The following is a 16,262-nucleotide window of genomic DNA, read 5'->3' on the forward strand; positions in this document are numbered from 1 at the left end:
CCAGTGGCACACCGATCGAGCACACACCTGTTGTATCGACACTGGCTGCTTCTCAATTGAACAGCCAAAACCAGTGGTATGCCGCGGCCCCCTGTGGGGAACCTTCAATCACGGCGACCACGAATTCCACTCATACGTCTCCCTTTGGAGTACATTCGGTGGCGCCCAGTGGCACACCGATCGAGCACGCACCTGTTTTGTCAACGCTGGCTGCAAGCGGCCTAAGCAATTCACGTATAGCTGCCTCAAGTGGCAGCTGTGAACGACAGCAGGCGCACCCCGCTAGGAGCCCTTTTTGCTCTGGGGACGGCGGCGCGCCGGCCGGTATCCCTGTGGAAACCGCGCCACTGATCGAGCTGGACGTCAGTTCGTCCTTGCTCGATCTCGCCGCTAACGCGCCAACGGCTCCCTTTGGAGCAGGCGCACAGACGCTGTTGCATAACGCCGCCGAAATGATCCAGGCGCTCTCTGGGGCAGTTAAAACGCTGTCGGCTGTTCCGAAATGCGCTCACCCCGCTGTACGGTTGGCAGTCCCGACCAACAGCGGATACGGTGACCTGCTTAGTGCCAGGGACTACTGTTACTCCCTCGCACGCTACCAGAGAGCTCTGGGTTTGAACGATCAGGATGTACTCGGACGCGTCATCCCTGTTGCACTCACTGACTTGGCGGCTAGGTGGTACAGGCTTTCCGGACACCGTGCAACAACCCTCGAGGAGTTCCGCGCGGCATTCCTGCGTGAATTCCTACCCGCTGACTACGAGAGTAGGATGCGGCGAGAGCTTGGGCTACGTACACAGGCTCCTGATGAGTCGCTTCAGGAGTACGTACGGGTGATGCAAGACCTTTTCTTAGTCGCCGAGCCCAATGCTTCGAACGAGGAACGCGTCGAACGGGTGATCAGGCAGGCACATCCGACCTTTTCGGCGTACCTGCGCGGCGGCCGCTTCCGAAATCTGGAGGAATTAGCCGCCGAGGCAAAGCGCATTCAAGGTGACATTATCGCCGCGCGCGCCTATCGCCCACCGCCGCCCGCCAGCGAGGCCCTTGAGCCGAGCTGCACGTGGAGAGGGCCTGAGCCCTTTCCCCAACGGCAACAACCCGGCCAAGCTGCCTTTGCGGCTGCAAGCGCGTGTGTTTGGGAGCTGAGCGCGCGCGCTCTCGATCCCTACACGCACGATAGACGGGCAGCCTGTGCTGCGCCACCGACCGAAACGCATGCGCAGGGACGCTTTTCGACCCAGCGCATCGCGGAGGGAAACGCTCGTTATCAAGCGGCGAGCCGACCCCGGCAGGGAGCTGAGGCTGCTCCGCCTCGGGAAAGATACCGCGGCGGAGTACGCTGTTTTCGCTGCCAACAACGAGGGCACATTGCAAGGGATTGCACCGCGCCCTGGTCTCCTGTGAGGTCGGGAAACGGGATAGCAGGTCGCTCGTGAAGGCACGAGTGACCGAACCTTTGCTTGTTCCCTCGGCGTACCGAGCAGGTTTTGTTGCTGGTGCGCACGCGCCGTTTATTCCGGTGACCATTGCTGGCCGCGAATTTTCGGCGCTGCTGGACACGGGCGCAAGCGCTTCGTTGTTCGGCGAACAGGTTTTGTCCCACTTGCAAAAGCACGCAGTGCGCTTGCGGGACTGCCGAACGACATTCAATCTTGCGAAAGGCGTGGCCCATTCGGCTGGCGCCGCAGGGCTGACTGTCAGGTGGGGAGAGCGAATGAGACGCACGCGTTTCGTTCATCTCCCAGGGCTCAGTGTTCCTGTGATTCTCGGCCGGGAGTTTCTCCTTAAAACTGGGATCGTTGTGGACATTGCGAATGGCGGCTATCGCGACGGTCAGTTCACGTCGCTAAAGCCGTTCATCAGCCCGCCGGCGTCCGATTCTGCCTGTGCAGATGGGGCGTCGGAATCGTGTCGCGCGCCGAGTTCGGGGGCAAGCCCCCGAGCTTCGCGCTCGCCCGCTCATGGTCCCCTTTGGGATCGAGAGGCACGGCACGAACCGTGTCGCGTGCAGAATTCGGGGGCAAGCCCCTGCGCTATGCGCTTGTCGACTCACAATCCCCAGTGGGATAGAACGACACGGCACGAAGAGGCACCACATCCTCTGTCCGCCTGTGCGGCTCATTTGGATGATGCACAGAAGGCTCGTTTGTCGGCACTGTTACGCGACAACGCAGACCTTTTCACCGATCAACCGGGCTGTACCGATTTGGCGAGCCACGCGATTGAAACTGGTGACGCGCTTCCTTTGAAGTGTAACCCCAGGCCCGTCAGTCTTGCCAAGAGGCAGGTGATTGATGGTTTGCTGGACGAGATGCTATCGGCCGACATTATCCGCCGCTCGTACAGCGCCTGGGCATCTCCAATTGTGTTGGTGCCTAAGAAAGATGGCAGTCATCGCCTGTGCGTAGACTACCGCCGTCTGAACGGAGTGACTCGTAAGGATGCCTATCCGCTTCCTACGATTAGCTCCATTGTAGGAACCCTGGGCAGTGCGAGGTACTTCACTACGTTTGATGCCTCGAAAGGGTACCTACAGGTCCGGATGGATGCGCGTGACCGGTCCAAGACCGCGTTCACGTCCCACAGAGGGTTGTTTGAGTTTACTCGTATGCCCTTTGGTCTATGCAACGGTCCTGCGACCTTTCAGAGACTGATGGACCGCGTCCTCGGGGAAGCAAAGTGGTCATACTGCATGTGCTACCTCGACGACATCGTGATTTACTCACGAACCTTCGAAGAACACTCTGCCCATGTTGCCGATGTGCTCGAGAGGGTGCGGGCCGCCGGGTTGACTTTGAATCCTGCGAAAGCCCAACTAGCGCAAACCCGAGTTCAGTTACTGGGGTTTACGCTGGGCGAAGGCTCCATTGAGCCGGACCGGGAGAAACTTCGGGCAATCCTTGATTTCCCCGCGCCCAAGGACGTACGTGGCCTTCGCCGCTTTTTGGGAATGGCCAACTTTTACCGGTCGTTCATCCCGTCCTGTGCCCGAGTGCAGGCGCCCTTGAGCAAGCTCTTGGGTAAGTCGGCCGAGTGGCAATGGGGACCTGAGCAGCAGCAGGCTTTTCGCCAACTGTCTAGCGCCATTGCGGAGACAGCGCAGCTCAGACTCCCCGACCTGACCAGACCGTTCGTTGTCCAGACCGACGCGAGCGATCTGGGTTTAGGAGCAGTCCTCCTACAGGAATACGATGGCGTGTTGCAGCCGCTGGCCTTTGCCAGCCGCTCCTTGATACCGGCTGAGAGGAATTATTCCCTGACGGAGAAGGAGTGCCTCGCTATCGTGTTTGCACTACGTAAATTCGATGTCTACCTTGATGGTACGAAATTCGTAGTGCAAACGGACCACAGTGCACTAAGCTGGCTGATGCGGCTCCGTGAGCCTGCGGGCCGGCTGGCGCGCTGGGCTCTCCTGATACAGCATTATGACTTTTCTGTGCAGTATCGAAAGGGGAGCACTAACGTGGTAGCTGACGCGCTATCTCGTGCCCCATTGTCCACCCAGAACTTTTCTCCAGGTGCAACAGCCGCTGCCGGTGCCTTAGCGCCAGCTAGCGTCGGGGGCGAAACGAGCGGAGAGAGAGGCGAGTCCGCAAGCGGGCAAACCTGTTTCTCCGCGCTCCAGGCAAGCAGCGCGCAGGAAAGCATGTGTGCGGGGGAGCTTCTCGAAAGCGAACCCATGATGCCGATGGCTGTAGTCCTGAGTGGGGACGAGACCAACCTCCCCTTTGGGAGAATTGGAATCGCTTTCAGCAGGCAAGAGCTACTGAAGGCCCAGCAAATTGATCCGTTTTGTCGCGGAGTGAGTGACGGTCTCAGGGAGACGGAGCGCCGAGACGCTGCTGGTAGTGCGGCGGGCGCAGGGGGGCCGGAAACAGTGTGTGTCGCTGAGTCCCCCGCGGATTTATATTTGCTGGATCATGATGGGCTCCTGCTGAAATACATAGCCGCCGATGATGACACTGTGGACCCGTTTAAGGTGGTTATCCCCAAAAGTCTGAGAAGCGCACTGTTGCGATGTTCTCATGACGAACCCTTGGCCGGTCATTTGAGTGGCTCTAAAGTTTTTGCGAAACTAAGCCAAACTGTGACCTGGCCTGGCATAAAGCGTGACATTTTTTGCTATTGCCATTCCTGCCATGTCTGTCAAATGGTGAAATCAAGGGGTGGCAAGCCGCCCGGGCTGATGAAACCAATCGACAGTGAGCGTCCGTGGCAAGTGGCCACCTGCGATCTTATGGGGCCTTTCCCCAGGAGTAAGCAGGGGTTCACACACCTGATGGTAGTCGTTGATCATTTTTCTAAATGGGTGGAACTGTTTCCGCTTCGTAAAGTGACTGCGCGAGCGGTGCTGGAAAGGCTACAGGAAGTGTTTTGTCGGTTCGGCTTTCCGAAAAGACTGATTACGGACAACGCGTCCCATTTCACCGCTCGGGTGTTTGGTGCTACGTGCCGTTCCCTGGGAATTAATCACTGCACCACTTCGCCCTACCATCCCCAGTCCAATTTGACGGAGAGACTCAATAGAACTCTTAAACCAATGTTAGCGGCCTTTGCCGAACGTCAAAAGGATTGGGCAGACCACTTGAGTGAGCTCGCGTTCGCAGTCCGAACCTCCGAGAATCGCTTAACTAGTTTCTCTCCCGCATTTATCAATTTTGGAAGGGAGTTGGCTAATCCGGTGACCAGTGTCATGCAATGCCAGCTCGGGGACAAGGAAGCGCCGGCAGACTGTTCTGCTTACGCTTCAGCACTTCGGGACAGGCTTTGTTGGGCTCTCTGTAGAGCAAGGCAGAGTTTGGCGTCGGCCAGGGCCCAGCAGAAGGCTCAATACGACCGGAAGCATCGCCATCTTTCATTTAAGGTAGGTGATCTCGTCCTGAAGCGCAACCACGCTCTTAGCGATGCGACCAAGGGGTTCTCAGCCTCGCTCGCTCTTAAGTGGCTTGGTCCTTACCGAGTGGAGAAAGTTTGGTCTCCACTCGCGTTTTTGCTGAAGGATCCCTCTTCGGGAAAACTCAGCCGTGCCCATATCGCCGACCTGAAGGCCTTTGCGTCACGGTCCGACGAGCTTGCGCCAGTGCCCAGTGGCATTGCACGCAAGCAACGGGGCACACCCGGAGCAACGGACCGCATTCGGACCACTCACCGGTACAATCTGAGGAAGCGGTCACCTGTGTGATTTCGCGAATTGAACTGAAGGCCCTCAGTAAAATGCGTAGCCTCAGTGGGCTAGCTTCTTTGCGCCCAGTGCACGAAAAGAAGCTAGTCCCAGCGCAGCGTATTGCAAGTGTGTTTATGTAGTGTTTTAACAGTGTGCATTTTTCCCCCCATTTTTTTTAAAGACGCACGCTGAGCGTATTTATGTTTTTTATTTTTTTTTGAAAGTGTGTTTAATTTTCGCGTGTAAAGCCTTATAGTTTGATTCATAACGTTTTTTTTTTTTTTTCCCTTGTAAGTAGGCGAACAGCATTTTTTTTCTCGTTCCTCTCTGTCTCTCGTTTTTTTTTTGTTCTCTCTCTGCGCTCGTCGTCGCTTTTGTGTTTTTTTGGCGAGGAGCGGGGAGGTGAGGGTCAGTAGCCCTGTCATTCGTCGGTGCGCGGGTGACGATCGACGCGACTTGTGTGCGTGTGTGTGTTACGCGGTAACGACCAACCACAAGGTGCGCATGCAGTGACGGGGGTGCGCGGGTTGGGAGACGCGTTCGGCCATTGGTGCGCGGGCATATGACGCGGTGTGTTGACGGGGACAAGCCGGCAGGGGAACCGATGATGCGGTCAACCACTACGTGCATCCGCACACGACAGGATGATTTCAACGAAGCAATCAGCCATCTCCAGATCCACCGAACATGGCCGCCCGAGGAGAGACACGTGGCGCACCGAGCGCATGGGATTGCCCATGCGGCCGGCTCCATCCACGGTTACCCCACGACCGCGACCACGGGTCACGCACCGGACAATGACCACCTGGACGAGCCAGGCAGACCAGGAGCCACCGCGATGCTTCTCGACCGAGGCACCATGGAAGACACAGCGACGCGTTGGCCGGGAGTTGTCACTGGACCGGGTGCCTTGGCCATTCCGGGGCCGCACGATCGCCGAGATGGATCGGGCGGCTCGGGGAGCACAGATGCCTGCTCCGCCCGATGTGGCGTTTTGTGCCTTGTGCCGCGCCACGGTGTACTTCAAAAGCCATTTCACCGGGGCCTTACACGTGGCACGCACAAGGGAGGCCGCGGAGAAGGCGCGTGGGTTGAGCGCCCCGCAGAGACGCCAACCGTCACCTCTACCAGACGCGGACCTCGCGGCCCTGTGCCGCCAACGGCTGAGGGAGAGCGCGGATTTTGCGGCCCTCATGGCTGGACCGCCCGGGCCTAAAGAAGACACGAGCGCACCGGCCCACGACCCCACCACCCACGTGAGCCTACTAATGACGGAACTGGGGGACTTGTTGTAGGAAGGGGAGAGAAAAGACGTACATAAAGACCTCCGTTCTTCTCCGGCGTACTCGAACTAGTTTTCTTGCCGTTTCTTTTGTTTCACCCCCTTTTGTTGGGGGGGTGGGACAGAGAGTGCTAGTTTTTTTTTTCCCCCTCTTCTCTTCGCAGTAACGTTTTGTGCTCTACCATTTTTTTTTTATTGCATGAAAGTGTTTTGTTTTATATGTCGGAACGCAGTGTGTTAAGAGTACTTGCTGGGCTGAGGTTAGCATTTAGCTTGTGCATGAAAGACTCAATTGTCTTTGAAGCATAAGCCCCTACTAGCTGTTTCGCCAGGCTGGTAGGGGGGCATTTAAGGAGAGGAGGATGTGGGGATTGAGGGTTGCGCCGGCATGATTGCGCGCGCTTCGCCTGCTCTGCCATCCCTCGCCACCGTTCCCCGCTCGCCTTATTCGCCGCCCGCGCCGCCTAACCGGTTCCCGCGGTGGCGATGCGCACGTGGCGGTTGGCGGTGAGGGCGGGGCGCTGACGTCACGCGGCCGCGTTTTTCGGCTGCTAGCGGCGGAGCGTGGCAGGCTCTTCTCTCCGGGACCGGCGCACGGTACGTTCATGCTTTCCTCTCGTCCGCCGACACCTTTGTGACTAGGACTGGAGCTCGCGCACGGTGCCTTTGCCCGTGCGGGGAGCGCGTACTTTGTGCTGATCCTTTCCCGACGCTAAGCCGACGAGCGGTGCCATTAGTGCTCGCGGGAGGTCGTACCTCGCCGTGCCGCACTTCCCGAAAGCCTAAGCCGAAGGATATTTGCCCGAGCTCTCGCGAGTTGACCCATTGGTTATCGCCAGAGCAAGTAGCATAGCCGCCGGGACTTTTCCTAGCGGCGTGTCCCAGCTTGAGCCTGTGCTCTCGCCGCGACGTGCTATAGGCGCCTGTTATTGTATTTTCGCCCTGGTGCGGGACCCCTTTGGCTCCCCGCTGCGCGGGCGTTTGTGCAGTGCTGGTGCCGACGGTTTCAGTAAAGTGTTTCCGTCAACTCAGGGCTTTACTGTGTTTTTGGCGTGCGTCGCTCGGTAGCCCCTTGCGGCCTCTGAGCTCGCGCGCGAGCGGTGCTGGAGGCGACGGCTGACATGGCCCTGTGGCTCGCTAAGCTCGAACCCGCGGTGGTTGGTCTCCTGTGAGACACCAAGAACTCACAAGGTCTAACAGAAATAGTGGTTCCACAGAGCCCCTCAAAAAATGTTTCGGCGCCAGAGCTCCACCTAACTCTGGCATGGCCGAGTTAAGAACTGTAATCGTCTCTGCTGTGACACCTGTAGCCTGCACCCATTCTCAATACAACGCATTCTGTGAGTAGTAACAATCTGCTAATGGTGTGCGCTGATGGAAGAAATGTATTGTCTGAGTGTGCGATTACTCGAATATTCAATTTCGAATCAAAAAACACCGCATATCCACGAAGTGAATGATGATGAGTGGGCGAAGCACCAGGGGATCATTCGGGTAACCGTGAATCGCCCTGACGCTGGCAAGCGGACCCAGAGGCGGCGAGAGCGCGGGAAGTGGCGAGAGCGCGGGAAGCGGCGAGAGCGCGGGAAACGGCGAGAGCGCGGGAAACGGCGAGAGCGCGGGAAGCGGCGGCAAAACGCCGGAAGCGTTCTCTACCTGAGGTTGGTGGCGCCGATGCTCGGTTCAAGCGCCCGGCAAGCGGACCCAGAGGGTGTGAGAGCACGGGAAGCGGCGGCAAAACTCCGGAAGCGTTCTCAACCTGAGGTTAGTGGCGCCAATGCTTGGTTCAAGCGCGAGCTTCGCGAGCCCTCAGCTCCGGGTCCGCTTGCCGGCGTTGCCGTACTGCTGCAGCTTTGCGAGCCCTCAGCTCCGGGTCGACATGTCAGCGTCGCCGTGCTGCAGCAGCTTTGCGTGCCCTCGACTCCGCTTGCAGTTGAGCTGCCACTCTCGCCTTTTCATCCATAGCGGGCGCGCTGTTATCAGAAGCGACCGATATAATCCATGGCTGAAGAGATATCATAAAAAGCCAACAAACAGTGACCCCAAGGACAACATAGGGGAAATTACTTGTACTTACTAACTGAATTAAAAAAATTATAAATTAATGAAAATGAAAATGGATGAAAAAACAACTGGCCGTACGTGGGGAATGGACCCATGTCTTCGCATTACACGTGCGATGCTTTCACCATTGAGGTACCACGGTGCCGTTTTCCTATCCACTTTCTGAGGTATTTATGTCTTACAACTAGAATTAACCCTGGGAGTGTTAGCCAGCTCCACCACTCACAAACCTAGGCGGCGGAGGTTTGTCCGCCGCTGTTGTAAGTTGTTGTAAGTTCTTGGAATAAATGCCCTTGTGCACCGCAGCGCCCCTAGCGGACTCCATGCAAACCAGAGCTACGGACGACGACGACGAGGGGGGACAAGGCTCGGCCCTAAGGTGCTTCGCCCCTAATAGTGAACATTGTAATAATTCGATTCACAAATCAAATATATACTATTCGGTTTTTCAAATATTCGGGTGTATTTGGGGAGGAACATGTCCGTGGTTGGTGCCCTGACATGCACGGCCTTCCCGCGGCATGGGACCTCTATCGTTACCTATCCGATCTCCATCCAGGTCAACGGGACCAATCAAAACGATTAAAATGACGATGACGTGAGCTCATGTCATCTATTCGCAGCAACCGTGCAACACTCAGAAAGCTGACAAACCTACTCGCAATCGAAAGCAGTTGTACGGGATGGCAAAAATATTGTTCTCGACCACCATCTTTGTGACACACTGTATGACGGCGTCTTGATCCCGATGCCGCTCTTAGACGCGCATCGGTCTCAAGTGAATGAGCCATGGCCCCTCCAATTACAGAACCTTTGACAGGTGACAAATGACACTAAAACCAACAATGAAAAGTTACCTGCTCTTTACCATTGGCATCAACAGCTGTCGACCGGCACAGCACCACAATGGCTATGCAAGGTCCGTGCTTTCGTCTGTCACGCAGATTGGCCTTAAGATAACCCACCCGCTGCAAAGATGAGAAAGGCCTTTTGTATTGTGGAGGGAAACTGGAAAGCAAAGCTTTCTAAGCAGTAAAAGATTGGCATAAGTACAGGTCCACTATTAAATTGAGATCGTCATCGGTATTCAGTACAACAAAGCATTACTAATCCTTTAGCTTGAAGAGAAAATTGCACTTGATTCTATTCAACATTCTATTGATTAAAAAAATATTTTCCAGGTCTTCATGTACTAGAACTGATCTGTAATCAGTGCTAACATCTAATTTGGAGTTTCCTTTAATAAGAGTAGACCGTACTGTACGTATTTATATCTTGGATGTCTATTTACCTAAATTACTGATAGGTTTCTACATTCTTGTTATGCAATGCTAGGATATTCCTGGGCATGTGCAGCATCATGTTTTCTTCCCCAAGTTTTGCAAGGCATTAAACTTTGTAATAAATTTTCCGATATTCGATTTGGTATACCTGTGTGTTTTTTTTTTTCTTTTTTCGATTATATTTGACTCGAAATCTACTATTCGGTATTTGCACACTCCTAATAGTTATATCTGATACCCTTCAATATTGGTGAAAATGATATCAGGAGTGGGTTTATGCAAAATAAGCAAAAGAGTGATGACATGTATCAGCATCTCAAGCCACCAATTAATAATTTATGTGAACTCTGAACAGCCTGTTCACCGATACATGGTCGATACATGGCATGTGAACTGATGAAGGTATAAGACTCAGTTTCTGCTGTCACCAGCATGCACCAGCTTGGCAGTGAAGATAGATACAATTGGTGTGGTCACACTGGATCGACATTTGGCTGGCCAGCTTAAGATCGGCCGAACCTAGCTTTTGCCCAAAACACATACCCACATTCGGAATGCGCTTTAGCTCGTCACATTTCCGCAACACAGGAGGTGAATGAGGTTGTGCAGAAGATGTCTGGCACACGGCCACTGCGCCTCTGGGAGGGTGGCGGTGGCAGCAGCAGCAGCAGTGCTTTGGGTGGCGGCCAGCTGCTATTCTCCCTGCAGCTGCGACTGCGGGGCATCCGGCTTACTGCGACGACCCCCACAGCTAGTGCTGTGCGCCTTGAGACTGGCACCCTCGACCTGCAGCTCTCCAACAGGGTGCAGAATGCCTCGCGTGCGGTCACAGCCATGAAACTGTTTGGGAAAGGCCAGGTGGACCTCAGCCTGGCTCTGGGCCAACTGGTCAAGGTAAGCTGGAGAATGAATGCATAAATTACCTGTTTTTGAGCTTTCAATGCCTCGCGAGAACTTGAAATTCTTGGTATGTACTGTGAATTTTCATGTTTCTGCACCACCTGAAATTAATGCCATTGACGAAGGCATCTTTTTAAAACCTGGATAGTTTGTTTCATTGGGTAAACCTTAGATGCAGTGCTGGGTCTGTAGAACACTTCACATTTAACACCACACTCTGCTAGGTTGTTACTAAATGTTGTGTGCCCGCTAACAACTACGCAATAAAATTATTTTTCTCATATCCTTTTATAAATTGGGGGCACATTTCATTGAGGTGCACTTTTATTTTCTTACATTGAACCCATCAAAATTGGATGCGTGCTAGATACAGTGGTGAGTTAGAATTGAGTAAGGAGGGTAAGTTTCATGGTTAACATAGATGCAAAGCTTTGGAAATGTTTGTTAGATAGGTGTTCAGATTGGCGTATTGTAGTTCGCATGTTATCACTTGTCACCTACTTGGCACTTGGCACCTACTGCTCTCGATAGCACGTGCCTTGCACCTTTTCATGTTCACATGGTATCTAGCAGGACCCGGGAATATATTCACCGGTAAAAAAAAGAGCCGTTACTGCGTTGGGTAAATTTTTGTGTTTGTGATCACGAATGTTGCCGTCCGAAAATGATACTAAATGGGATCATATCAACAAGGCTCTACTGTATTTCATTTGGTCTGTCACTAGTGCTGCTTGTATTTGTCAAGGACAAGATGCGCTGAGTGTAACTGAATAACGATTTCTTGCGCCAGGTTCTGTATTATTGGAGCTTTCAGAAGCACTCCATATTCTTTTTCTTCGACGCTAAAGCTATGAAGGAATGTTACACGAGAGTAAAAAGTAAAACTTCATTGGGAAAGGGTGTCAAGTACATTCTTTATTTCAGGAAAAAATCCTCGGCGCACACACACACACGCAGTCTGCGTTCCATCCCGCCGAACTGCACGCGGCTTGCTCTGTCGATTACTTCACTCACTCTATTCACTGTCATGCGCTCCCCGCATGTCGACCGCGCACGCGCGCCTTCCTTGTTCCCCCGCTCGCCACACACCGTTGCCTACCGTCCCGTCCTGCTACTGTACACGGTTGCCTACCATCTCGTGCCTGTGACTCTACGCCACCTGGCGTTAGCCCGGTACCCTCACAGATCACGCTCCCCCCCCCCCCCCCGCTCCCCACCTTTTATCCTGTGAAGAGGGCTTCCAAGGCACATGATCACGTGATAAAGGATCAGCTGGTCTCCATTAGCGAGGCCTTTCTGTTTCCCTATAGCCAGGTCTCTGAGTCTGTAGGCATTGCGTCCAATGTGTGCAGTCAATTTAGATGGCCCTGTGCGTCGAGAGGCAAACTTGGCTGTGAATCCAATGGCTGCCTTACTTATTCCGTAGTGTTTAGACGCAACCAGGGACGGAAAAAACAAAAACAAAAAACAATCAGGACAGGAAAGAGCGTCACTTGCAAATAGTTTATTGTGTAGGGTCTCACACATGCTCTTGGGACAAAGGAACGACTACAGAGTAGTGCAAACAATCAAAAAGGCATTTATAATTATTGCACCTTTCATACACTAATACACACTATCCGAATTACTACCGATAGAACATTCACATGGGCGCGCCACAAATCAAGGAAGTCCGACTCACCGCGACCCGATAGCGAGCGAATATGTTCACCCCATGCTGTGACACCATCGCCTAGTCGTTCACGTGTACGGTCACGCGAACGGTGGCACGTTCGAACGATCTGTATTCGTCCATACCGGTGTCCTGCTCTTAGCCTCACGAGACAGTCCCGTGAAGCGGGCCGGCGCACGCGCAATGCGTTCATGCGTGTTGGTCGCCGATCCCAAGCCAAAGAGTGAGCGCCTTCCACCTTTTTCTCCCAAATCACCCCGCCGTTCGGTGGCATTGGCATCGCGACACTCGCGCCATCTCTCGCAATGCGCCGTAAACCACTATGACCGCCGCCGGCGCTTGTGGGGGTCTTCCCCAACCCGTAGCGCGTGTAATCGCAGCTACGCAGGGTTCGGGCGAATAAGGCAACAAGCGAGTCAACTCAACAACGTTTATTGCTGTCAGCAATAAAACACACTTGCAGAGGGAAGTCCGCTCTGTATAACAACTAATAAAATAGGCTTGCCTCGTCGCGTGTGGTAGTCACGCCAACGAGGTCACTCACGGCTTTCAGCAGGTAAAATCCGTCCGGGCAGTTAGGTCCAGCGAGGTCAGAGAGCCCCGGGGGTCTCTCGGTCGCGCTCTTTTATCTTTTTACCTTTACGCGAGGGGAGTGTCCTCCTCGCCCGCCGGATACTTTCCCTCTTCCCGCGCGGGCGCGCGCGTCGCGAGAGGCGAGCGAGAACCGGGAGAGGGCAAAGTGCACTTCTCCCGTGTCCGCTCGGCTCCCGCGGCGCGCGTTGTGCGCGCACGAGATGTCCGCCCGATCCGCCGCGTGCGCTCCGTTCGCAAGCGACGGGCGAGCGCCCGCGGGAGAAGGTGGCAGCGTGTGCTCCCCACACGCTTAGCCACACGGAGAAGCCGGATTACAGGAGACGCATGAGAGTCGCGCATCCCCACATCCCCCAAACCTTAAATCACTACACATACTTCGGCAAAACATGTCACACGGTCTATCAACGCGCGCATCGCGAACAAAAGTTAGTACATGTGACAGTGGCCGCGTCGAGGAAATGTCCACACACGTTATCCACAACATGCGAGCCGACATTGTCTCTGGGGTTCACCGCTGGCATCCGTTGGTCACAGCACCACCTCTGTAGATTCAGTGGCGTGACTCCAGCCCAGGACTCCGGAAACAGAAACGCAGAAGTCGGCACGAGCAAGTGTCGTTCGTGCCGACGCGCCCTGCCGGCGAGAGGCACTGGTGACTGCCAGCTCTTTTCCCAGCCGCACAGGGTAGCGAGCCAGACACAGGCGGCCGCCGAAATCGCTGCGCCGAACTAGCCACAGGCATCTGCATCGCTTAGGGTATCTCGATTGTAGTCCGGGGCAGCAGCGCTGATGATGTGCAGGTGACAGGAAACTCAACGCACTCGACAACACTAAAGTAGTGTGCAAGGGAGAGGAGAGGAATTCGGCATACGCTTCGCCCACGTTGTACGATGTTAAATTCGGCTAGCAAAATATTTCGGGCAGCATTTCAGATGCTAGGTTCACGTGAACAAAGCTTACTTTCTTGTGTCGAATGAGTAATTTCAATTCGTGCGAGGCGAACTAATGAGAGAAGCAATGTGCGACACCTCAACACCACGGTCCACCAGGTTGTGTCCCTCAACGTGCGACAGGCAGCTTTGTAAAGCCTTAGGCCTAATGTGTCGCTACCCTGACAACAACGGGCATCCAAAAACACCACCTAAAATAGGCACAAGAACAGGCAGCCGCGAGAAGACGTTAGCTCTGTTAGATGGTCCTACCCCGCTCGGTGCACACAGCATCCGAGTTGACGGCGCCCACCGTCCCAGACGCGGTGTCAGAGCGCCCGGTGCCAGGCCGCAATACCAGACAGCATGTAGCGGCACCCGTGGCCCGCTGTCACCCGGCTCCCTGAGCCGCGACTTCTGAAGTCAAAGATATAGAAGAAGCTATTTACATACGAAATTCGGACCACCCACGAGGCTTACGTACTCACTCGCTTCAGGCTTGCCAATGCTCTGCGGTTGCTAGGCCTCGCTCTCCCAGGATGCAGACCAGGATGCAGACCAGGATGCAGACCAGGTGGCTCTCGTACCCACGAGTGTACTTCAAAACACTCGCGAAAAGGCTTAGCATGTTGAAAAGTTCAAACACGCTACAGCAACCGTCGCTTTGCTCAAGAAAGCTCGCCGCCGATGCTAGCGATCAAGATCCACGCTAGGAATATGCTTCAGTTCAAACAAAAGTTGTCTCGAACCGAGCAAAAATCAAAATTATCGTCCGATGTCGCAAGAGGCCCCACGTTGGGCGCCAGATGTGGGGTCTCACACATGCTCTTGGGACAAAGGAACGACAACACAGTAGTGCAAACTATGACAAGGAAGTCTAGCACGGCTGTGGATGACGCGAAGGACGCTGACAGGAAGACACAGCAGCGTAGGTTAGCCAGGCGCACCAGGAACAGCGTCGAGCCCGAGCCCCACTTCAGTAGCGCTGGCGATCCGGCTCCGGACGCACTTCTTCCTTACATCTTCCCCCCTCGCTGAAGACGGAGCCGCACAGGAGGCCTAAGGCGTCATGAGGACAAAGGGCTCGTGATACGGCTTGAGCCGATCGATGTGGACAGTTTCGCGGCCTCGGCGACGCAGGTCTGTAGGAGGCGTCAGAGGTTCGATGACGTAGTTCATCGAAGAAGTTTGCTGCAGAACCCGGTAGGGTCCATGGTATCGGGATACAAACTTGGAGGAGACACCTGGTGTCGAAGTAGGAGGCACCCACAACCAAACGAGAGCGTCAGGCGAAAACTGGGTGTGGGGGCTCCCGTCGTCATGACGAAATTTCTGTAGCACATGTTCTTGCGTTGAAAGGGAGCGAGCTAGTTGCCGACATTCTTCTGCATACCGGGCGGCTTTGGAAACCGGTGTACCCTCTGATAAGTCGCCACGGTAAGGAAGAATAATGTCAATGGGGAAAGGACGGTTCTTGGCCATATAAAATAAAGAAGGGAGAAAAGCCTGTCGTTACCTGGGGTGTATTGTAGGCGTACGTGACATAGGGAAGGATGAGGTCCCAGTTGGTGTGGTTGGAGGCGACATACATCGAAAGCATGTCGCCAAGAGTTCGGTTAAAGCGTTCTGTCAATCCATTTGTTTGCGGGTGATATGCGGTGGTAGAGCGATGAATAATGCGGCATTCAGTGAGAAGTTCATGAAGGACATCGGCGAGAAATACGCGGCCTCGGTCGCTCAGTAGTTCGCGGGGAGCGCCGTGATGTAGAACGAACAGTTGAAGCAGGAAAGAGGCAACGTCGCGGCGGGTAGAGCGGCCGTTTCGGCATACCTCGTGAGGTGGTCTATAGCTGCAATGACCCAGCGATTGCCAGCAGCTGTGTATGGCAGAGGCCCGTATAGGTCTATTCCAACCCGGTCAAAGGGTCGTGAAGGGCACGGCAAAGGTTGCATTGGTCCAGAAGAGCGGCAAGGATCAGGCTTGCGGCGTTGACATTCTGTGCAAGAGCGAATGTACTTTTGCGCAAATGTGTACATACCGCGCCAATGAAACCTATGACGTAGTCTGGTGTAGGTCTTGAAGAGACCAGCGTGTGCACACTGAGGGTTGGCGTGGAAAGCGGCGCATACATCAGTGCGGAGCTGCCGGGGTATTACAAGCAGCCATTTGCGGCCATCGGAACTGTAGTTACGGCGATGGACGATGCCGTCACGGATGGCGAAGTGCGAAGCTTGCCGGCGTAGTGCTCGGGATGGTGGGCGTTCAGGTGAATCAGAGATGTAATCTATCAAAGATGAAATCCAGGAGTCCTTGCGCTGCTCCAAAGCCATGTCGACAGAAGCGAATGGGGGAAGTGGGTCGTCTAGGACG

The 16,262-nt window shown here is 54.6% G+C and overlaps 1 protein-coding gene across 1 annotated transcript in view; it reads left to right on the top strand.

The window, feature by feature from the left end:
• The window catches only part of LOC119448019 (transmembrane protein KIAA1109 homolog), a 431,927-nt gene that overhangs the window by 140,355 nt on the left and 275,310 nt on the right, over nucleotides 1–16,262 (top strand). Inside the window, exon 12 of the mRNA XM_049665124.1 lies at nucleotides 10,385–10,690. Coding sequence (XP_049521081.1) covers nucleotides 10,385–10,690 — 306 coding nt within the window. The remainder of the gene's footprint in view (nucleotides 1–10,384; nucleotides 10,691–16,262) is intronic.

The sequence above is a fragment of the Dermacentor silvarum genome, chromosome 4, assembly GCF_013339745.2.
Source record: "Dermacentor silvarum isolate Dsil-2018 chromosome 4, BIME_Dsil_1.4, whole genome shotgun sequence".
Classification (NCBI taxonomy): Eukaryota; Metazoa; Arthropoda; class Arachnida; order Ixodida; family Ixodidae; genus Dermacentor; species Dermacentor silvarum.